This window comes from Humulus lupulus, chromosome 3 (assembly GCF_963169125.1).
Source record: "Humulus lupulus chromosome 3, drHumLupu1.1, whole genome shotgun sequence".
Classification (NCBI taxonomy): Eukaryota; Viridiplantae; Streptophyta; class Magnoliopsida; order Rosales; family Cannabaceae; genus Humulus; species Humulus lupulus.
The window spans coordinates 274,232,680-274,242,139 of NC_084795.1; the positions used below are offsets into that span (position 1 = coordinate 274,232,680).

Sequence of the window (9,460 nt, forward strand, 5' to 3'; positions counted from 1 at the left end):
TTGGTTTACAGTTTGTCAAGTCAGAAACAAAGGTATATCTTGAGGGATATGTTGATGCAGATTATGCATCAAATAGAGATACTAGGAAATCCATAACTAGCTACTGTTTTTTACTGAATGGATGTTGTGTCAGTTGGAAAGTCCAGTTGCAACAAGTGGTGGCACTCTCAACAACTGAAGCAGAATTCATGGCCACCACTGAGGCTTTCAAGGAGGCTGTTTGGATCAAAGGATTATTGAATGAGATTCAATTGTTAACAGGCAAGGTGAATGTGTTCTCGGACAGCCAATCAGCTATTCATCTTTGTAGAAATCCAGTTTATCATGAGAGGTCAAAACACATTGACATCAGATTATTTTGGATCAGAGATAAGATAGAGGAAGGAGAAGTAGAACTTGGAAAGGTACCTAGTGAAGAAAATCATGCAGATGCAGGTACTAAAGTTCTCTCAGTCAGTAAGTTCCAACATTGCTTGGAACTACTGAATATAACCTCTCTTTAAGAAAGCTGGATCACTTCCCTGAGTTTGAAGCTATTGATCGTTTTACTATGGATTAAGGTGGAATTTGTGGAATTGTAATCCACAGTAAAAAGATAAACTAACATAATGTTAGTTTATACAGTTAGTTGTTAAAGTTAGTTAGTGTGCATCAAGGTTATTTTAGTCATTTTGTTCTCTATGACTTAGTTATAAAAGGGGCTCGGGATACACATTGTGTTGTACTGTAATTCATATTGAATTAGTGAGTTGAGAGCCTAGATAGAGAGATTGTGAAGCTGTGAAGAAGGGGTTCAGTCGATTGACTTCAAGAAGATCAAGAAAGAACTCGAATTGAGTTCTTGGAGAAGTTTGAGACTAGTGATGCACCTAACATTGTTAGCTTTGTAATTTCATCTCTTAAATCAATAAAAGAGACTACTCAGGGGAGTAAACAGGAAGTAGGTCCTTGGTTTGGCCGAACCTGTATGATTCTTGTGTCTTTGATTACTTTACTGCATTATTGTTCATTGTTATGTTTTGCTGACTTTAATTGCTGTAGCATTTTATTGTTTGATTGTTTCCTGTATTATCAATAACAGTTTTATTAGTTATTGCATTTGTGGTTGTGCATTGCTGAGTTCTGTGTTGTAGGAAATAATTACAACATGCCCTTTTCATTAATGCTTATATTTCTCCCTCAACCTATCTCTCACACTTTCTATTCCTATTTATACTAAGGCGACACCACTACCACTACCACTACCACTACCTCACCGTTGAAGCTCTTTTTCTTACTCAAAAATCATTTCTCCTTCCTATCTCTACTCATGACCATCATTTGGATTGAAGCACTATTAAAGCACCTACCCCTATTAACACCGTCATTGAAGTACCAATTGAAGGACTCGTCAAAATTGTGTGTTCTACATACAAATTTTAAGATTTTACATGATCTAATCTTGTAGATCTCGAAAAAAAAATACCAAAATTTTAAAAAAAAATCATCTAAAACGGACTTTCAGCGCAGAACATCAAAATTACAATGATTTTGCATCAAAAAAATATTGTTTTTGGCAAAAATCAAGTTTTCATAATTGCATCGCAAAATAATCAAAACATCATTGATTTTACATCGAAATTGCATTGATTTTGCATCAAAACAATATCGATTTTGTATCAAAAAGCATCGATTTTGCATCGTTGCAACCATGAAAACTTGATTTTTTCGATACAAAATCGATGTTGTTTTGATACTGTTTCGATGTTCTTGCGATGCAATCATAAAAACTTGATTTTTGGATAAAACAAAATTTTTTCGATGCAATTTCGATGTTATGCGCTGAAATTTGACAAAAAATTTTGGAGGTTCATATATTTTAACTCAAATGTTTGTTTCAGATTTTTTTTTTTTTAAATTTTGATATTTTTTCAAGATTTACAAGATTAGACTATGTAAAATCTTAAAATTTGTATGTAGAACACACAATTTTGACGAGTCCTTCAATGGGTACTTCAATAGTAGTGTTAATGGGGGTAGGTGCTTCAATCCAAATGACAATCATGAGTAGAGATCTAAAGGAGAAATGATAGTAAGAAACAATTTTTGAGTGAGAAAAAAAACTTCAATAGTGAGATAATTGTGGTGATGTCATCATAGTAGGGAGAGGAATGGAGAGCGTGAGAGATGGGTCGAGAGAGAAAGAGAAGAGTTAATAAGGGAGGTATTATAGTTAAAAAAATTCAAAATATACATATTTTTAGGATGCCACATAATTTTGTTATATTTTTTAATAAATGTGTGTTATCATGCATAAAGCATGAAATTTCCCTAATCAAATTAACTTTTATGTCACAAATATTTTTTACTGACTACATACATGGGAATAAGAAATGACAAAAGCAATAGAAAAGGTTCTTAGGATGAATTAAAAAAGGAAAAAAACAAAAAAAAGTCCAACTTACACAAAGAAAACGTTAAAAATGATAAAAAAAAATAGGAAAATTTAGTCAAATATAAAAGTGGTCTCCACTTACTATAAATATGAATATGATATAAATAACCTTAATACATTTTAATGTTTTCCAAATATAGTAATGAATACGTACAATATATTAGTATATATATAGACTAATATAATAATATAAAAATGTTATAATATATGTGTAGTGCCTTTGGCTTTTATTTTCCTCTTTGTCGTCTTTGCTTTTTTGGAGTCAAGAAGACTCACACAAACTCATAAGATTAGAAAGCAGAGCACAACTCGTGTATTGGATTTGGAGGTTGTGGTTGTGGTCGTGGGCTCCAATCTCCAATGGCAATGGATCCTCAACCAGACCCACTTGCCTCTCCGGACACCTTATCGGAGGTCGTCGTCGATTCTACTTCCGGCGCCGCATTCCGCCACCTTCGGTCTACTGTTTCTGATAATAACCAGGTTTTACTTATGGTGTTCTAACGTTGTTTTCTTAGTGGTTTTCTGAAAATAACACTTTTGTTTTAATCTATGAAACTGTATGTGGGCAAATAAGTTTATTTCTTTTTTCTTTTCTACGTGTTTCAACCTGTAATGGGTTGTAATTTGTAAAGAGTTAATTATCATAATATGGTAGTATTTTATTTACGCAGTGACACTTTTCAAGTTGTTTGCTATAAGTACTCCCTCTTCTTTCTTTCTTTTTTTTTTTTTTTTTTGGTTTGTGCAAAGAATGATGATTACTCTTTAAAATAAAAAAAGTAAAAAATAAATTCTTCAATGGTGTCAAACTTTACAACTTTTACTTTCTTTGGGAAGAAAAAGATGGATCTTTTTTAGAATCTAGGTTTTAGTTCACATATCATAGAAGACAGGTTTTAGTTCACTTTTTTAGAAGGTAATTATAGTTTGGATTCCAATACAAAAATTTGGTCTGCATATGGGATCTGAAGAATAAGATGTCAACCTATAATATATGGTCTAAGAAAGTTTATGACTTCTAAATATAACAAAAGTTTCATCCTTATAAATTACCAGATTCCCGATAGATTCTTAGATGGAGCTTTTTTCACTGATATTTTTTTATTACTGTCATTTTGAATGGTCGAGTTTTTAACTTGTCTGACACATATTTTTATCTGATTCAGGAAAGTAGTAGATGGGGGACTCTGCTACTTGCCTACAAGACACTGGGAGTGGTTTTTGGAGGACTAGTTACATCCCCACTCTATGTATACCCTTCGATGCCATTAAAATCTCCAACAGAAGATGACTATCTGGGCATCTATAGCATTATGTTTTGGACTCTTACTCTTACTGGGGTTGTCAAGTATGCTTGTATAGCTCTCAAAGCAGATGATCAAGGCGAAGGTATAGACAGTTTCAGATAGTAGCATACACATGCTTAACATGAACATAATCATGCTCGGCCTCTTTTGTTCCATGATGAGTACTTTATAAACGAGTATTATTAAATTTGCTGGTGTTCATTTTTAGTGATTGGCCTTTCATTCTTGAAATCTTAGTAGTGTGTTTGAAAATTTTGAGAATCATTTTGTTGAGGGGGTTTGGTTTGTCAATCATAGACAATAGACTCACAGGATTTGGTCTGGTTTTTGAATGTCTTGAGTCAAATTAAAACATTTTAGCTCCATAAAGTAAGAGAGATATCTAGATTACCCTATAAAATTTAATCAAAACTACTGGTTGATATATGATCTTCGTATCATGTTTTTGTTAATATTCAAAATATGTGCTTTGTTTCAACTGCTGATCACATTGCAGCTTTGACTTGGTGATGATTTTTATGGTGCTTTCTGAATAGTTTTGAGTGCGCAGGAACCTATTTAGCATAGATTTTTCTTGGCCTGGATGGCTTTATGTTATCTGAACATTAAGTGGTTTGAAGATGTATGCCTATCCTGCAGTTCAAATAATTTTAAACCCTCAAATGGCTGTTTTTTTATTTGTTATAAGTGGATTTAATATTGCACATATTGTTTCTTGCTATGTTGTATTTTGGCCTTTTTCATTAAGTCTCCAACCATGTTTCAGATACCTAATGTGTATACTTTTCCAACTTTCAAAGTTCAGCAATGTTGATTCATGTGGTTACCGATTGATTGCAGGAGGGACATTTGCTTTGTATTCAAAACTTTGTAGGAATATGAATATTGGAATTGTTTCTCGAAAATATTCAAACTCGAACAATGGCTTAAAGAACCAGAGTGCACTTGGGAAGTTTTTTGAGAGAAGTATAGTGGCAAGAAGGGTGTTGCTTTTCATTGCCATATTAGGCATGTGCATGCTAATTGGAGATGGGATACTCACACCTGCAATTTCAGGTTTGGTGCACTGTCTTTTGACCTTTCCACAGTTTCAATGTAACTTATGTTTATATTGATTTTTTTTTTTTTGGTTTTAAAAAAAATATATCTTCAGTTCTGTCAGCAATGGATGGAGTAAGAGGACCCTTCCCTTCTGTCAGTAAATGTAAGTGTTTCATATTATCCATCTCTTACATGAGTATGAAAATGCCTGAGAAACACGAGATTACGATAGGTATATGAAACCAGATAAGAACAGTAATAGGGAGAAAAGTTGGCAGAGATGCATATGGAGTGGGACATACTAAGTCATTGTATATTTTAGAACATAATATCCTAGCAACTTAAGCTTTAGAAATGAATGGCTTCTATCATGGTGTCAAAACAAATTGGTCTCAGTTCTGTTATCATTGAGTATGAATTTTCCTATAAAGGCTGTTGAAGTTAATTGGTTCTTTCAAATGTTTCAGCTGCGGTTGAAGGACTTTCTGCAGCAGTTCTAGTTGTTCTGTTCCTCTTGCAAAAGTTTGGTACCTCTCGAGTGAGTTTCCTTTTTTCACCTATTATGGGTGCATGGACATTTTGTACCCCAATGGTAGGTATCTATAGCATCATAAAGTATTATCCAGGCATATTTAAGGCTGTGTCACCACACTATATCTTCAATTTCTTTTGGAGAAATGGAAAGGAAGGCTGGTTGTTGCTAGGGGGAACCGTCCTTTGTATCACAGGTATTAGTGAGTGACTGAGTTCTTCTTGAGCCTCTTACCTTAGATAATGTAAAAACATATTATCTAAGGAATGCCACAACTCTTCTTGTAATCATTTTACATAACCACCTCAGGTTCTGAAGCATTGTTTGCAGATCTGGGTCATTTTAATAGGAAATCTATTCAGGTTCACCTATAAATCTTATATTTATCTCACACTTTCCATACATATTTCCCATAGCTTTCTGATACATTTTTTTCTGCAAAACAGATGGCATTTTTGTTCACAATTTACCCATCTCTGGTTCTAACATATGCTGGGCAAACAGCATACTTAATCAACTATCCAAATGATCATGATGATGGGTTTTACAAGTTTATACCAAAAAAGATATACTGGCCAATCTTTGTGATTTCCACATTGGCTGCAATAGTTGCTAGTCAGTCACTGATATCAGCCACTTTTTCTGTAATCAAGCAATCTGTGGTGCTTGACTATTTCCCTCGGGTAAAGGTGGTGCATACATCACCTAGCAAAGAAGGCGAAGTTTACTCTCCCGAAGTCAACTACATCCTCATGATTCTTTGTGTTGCTGTCATACTTATATTTGGAGATGGAAAAGATATTGGAAATGCTTTTGGTATGGTAAACTAACCAAAGCATACTACTTTAGGCTGATTTCAAGGATATGATCTGTTTACTATTTTCTGATTTTTTTCTGAGTCAAGAATTTAAGACTAAATGGGCACTTGTATAACTCTTCTTGTGATGTTATTTTCAGGTGTTGTTGTCATTCTAGTCATGCTCATCACCACCATACTACTGACCTTAGTCATGATCATCATATGGAGAACACCATCTTATCTTGTTGGTCTGTACTTCTCAGTGTTTTTCGTCATGGAAGGAGTTTATGTGAGTGCAGTCTTCACTAAGATTCCTGAAGGTGGTTGGATTCCATTTGCCATCTCTCTTATCCTTGCCTTCATTATGTTTGGTTGGTTTTATGGAAGACAAAGAAAGATTGCATATGAGTTGACTTGCAAAATAACCTTAGAGAGATTAGGACAACTAATATCGGATCCCAGTGTCCAGAGGGTACCTGGATTGTGCTTCTTTTACACCAACATTCAAGATGGCCTAACTCCTATTCTTGGACACTACATCAAGAACATGAAATCCCTTCACAAGGTTACCATTTTCACTACTCTTAGATACTTACTGGTTCCCAAGGTGACTCCACATGAGCGAATTGTCATCAACAACCTTGGCTATAAAGGCGTCTATGGCTGTGTGATTCAGTATGGCTATGCAGATCCCCTGAACCTCGAGGGAGATGACTTTGTTAGTCAAGTTATAAGTAGCTTACAAGCACACATCCAAAGCAACTCATGTCATCTATCATCTGAAATGACGGAAATCCAAGAACAAATTTCTGATTTGGAAGAAGCAAGGAAAGCAGGAGTGGTTCATGTTCGAGGAAAGACTAGATTTTATGTTGGGAACAACTGCGGTTGGTTTGACAGAATCATGCTCGCGTTTTATGAAGTTTTGCATAGTAACTGCAGGTCTGCTCTCCCTGCTTTGGGCGTGCCATTGACACAGCGTATCGAAGTTGGAATGCTTTATGAGGCATAAAAAGGTACAACTTTGTTAGGCTTTACTCATTAGTAATATACTGGTAAAACAGTTAAGAGGGGAAAATACTGAAATAGAGTGTTAATTTGAGATGAGAAGTTTCAAGCAAACACAATACTCTATTCAGGGTAGTAGTTTATGTCACCTCAACAAAGGAAAGAAAACTCAAAACACATTTAGAAATCTCTATATTAATGTTAAATATTTATGAAAATGTGCGCTGAGGGCAACATTAAATTCTTGTTTTAGTTGAGGTAGAATCACTTTGCAAAATGTGTATATGTACTTTTTAGCGATCACAAATGTGACAGATTATATAAGGCATCAATATGCTGATTGCCTTCAGTTAGTTTGTGAGCCATTTCTGATACATTTAACAATGCTTTGACTCACACCTTAGGTGGGATGACTTGATTAGGTTCAAGAAACTCTCCACACAATACTTGACATGACAATTCAATGAGGTTCAATTTATTATTTTTATTTATTTTTACATAAAAGTCAAAGAAAAAGTCCTTTATAAAGGGTCAAAGGGAAAATCTTCCCCTGGCTTGAAAAAAAATTTGTTTTAGTCAAAGTGCATTTTCATGCAAGGACAAGTTTGGCATGGTTTCCTTTCTTGCTAATCCGCATGCTTTTAAATAGACTTTAAGTGATTAAAAATCATGACTCCTTTTGCAATCTTATTTAGATTGTTCAAATTTTTTGCAATATGAATAATTCATCCAAACCAATCCGAAAAAACGGAAGAAAAATATAGCCCAAGAAAACCAACAAAATTTTACCCTGTCCATCGTAACCCAACTCGCTCAATTAATATTTTTTTTATTTTATATATATACACTTAATTTATATTAAAAAAATTAAACAAGCACAATAACATAATGATTATTTATTTAGAGGATGAATGTTCAATTTTCATTCAATTACTTCAATGAATATTTTCTCATAATTAAAACAATTTTAAAAATTAATTTAGAATATTATTTTTATAATAATTTTAAAATACATCTCTTTTTTTGGTAACTTTTTTTTTATCTTCAAATCTTTAATTATGTTATTGAGTTACTTTATAATTAAACAAGCAAAATAACATAGTTTCTATTTTAATAACAAGCAAAAAAAAAAAAATTACGGAATACACCCTATAAACAAAAAAAATTTGAAATATACGGTACTTTACATTTATACAATTTCTTATTTCAAATTTACCCTAAATTACCATTATCTTTTTAATACAATTTTAAACCAAATACAAGTTAAATGTAAAAGGAACTTCTAGTATCTCCTCTCTCTTTTTACTATACCCAATAAGTTCTCTCTCTCTTACTCCACTCTCCCAACCTCTTCATCTTTCCATTTTCTTATTTTGATTTTTTCCTTTCATCTCTTCTGATCATCCATGGCAGTGAGATTGATTATTTGATTGTCAACAGGTTTCTTCTGTCATTTTCATTTTCCTTTGTTATTCCTAAAATGGCAATCACCCGTTCAGGATCTGCATGTAGTGCTATGAAGGAAGGGGGCGATTGGTGGCTTAGGCGAGTCTAAGGAGGCCGACATTGGTGGTTCCAGTGAGTCGAAGGAGAAACACATGCATGGGTCTATCAAATTGACCGATCAAGTGTTGAGTACTTGATAAGCTATTCAGCTACTACGTATATATTTCTTGTTGAGTCTATCAAATTGTATAGTCTTTTATGATTTTTGCTTGCTTTTAATTGTGATTTGTTATGGCTTGTTTTGATATTATATAGGATGGGTTTGTAACAATATGTTTCAAATTTGTTAACAAATATCATGGCTTAATATAAATCTGTTACAATATTGTTAATGTTTGTTATTACATTTGCTCTATATTATTTATTGCATATCATTTTCATTTTTCCATTGCATCATTTAAGTATGAAGGGAAGCTTTACTCGTTTTTTGCATTATTGTAATCTAGGGATGCTCATGTTGTATTTTTTGTGTTTTTGGATTCTTTGTGCAACTGTTATGGTTATTTAGAGAATAGGTACTCTTTGTTTCAATCTTGTTAACACGTTTTATGGTTATATAGAATCTATGTACTATTTGTTTCAAGTTTAACACGTTTTATGACTTGTTAAAATGTGTTACAGATTTGTTAATATACTGACTCAAGCTGCTAGATCATGGTTCTATAGATATTAGGTACTATTTATTTCAATCTTGTTAACACATGTTATAATTATGTAAAGATATGTAGGAAGGGGCACGGTTAGCCAATCACCTGGCATTACAAACTTGTTAACACATATTCTGGTTTTGTAAAGATATGTTACAAGTTTGTTAATATGTTATGTACAAT

At 33.3% G+C, this 9,460-nt stretch overlaps 1 protein-coding gene across 3 annotated transcripts; it reads left to right on the forward strand.

The window, feature by feature from the left end:
- Positions 1-2,676: 2,676 nt before the first annotated feature.
- LOC133824322 (probable potassium transporter 17) lies at positions 2,677-9,113 on the forward strand. Of its 3 annotated transcripts, none has more exons than XM_062257200.1 (9): positions 2,677-2,917; positions 3,604-3,826; positions 4,585-4,800; positions 4,898-4,948; positions 5,253-5,513; positions 5,627-5,679; positions 5,764-6,133; positions 6,275-7,132; positions 8,565-9,113. In XM_062257200.1, exons 1-8 carry the CDS (start codon positions 2,795-2,797, stop codon positions 7,126-7,128), a joined length of 2,151 nt encoding a protein of 716 aa, XP_062113184.1. In that variant the 5' UTR covers positions 2,677-2,794; the 3' UTR covers positions 7,129-7,132; positions 8,565-9,113. The 3 variants fall into 3 exon arrangements, with proteins under 3 accessions (XP_062113184.1, XP_062113185.1, XP_062113183.1); XM_062257201.1 differs by having other exon boundaries at positions 8,624-9,112; XM_062257199.1 differs by lacking the exon at positions 8,565-9,113 and having other exon boundaries at positions 6,275-7,477.
- Positions 9,114-9,460: the final 347 nt, after the last annotated feature.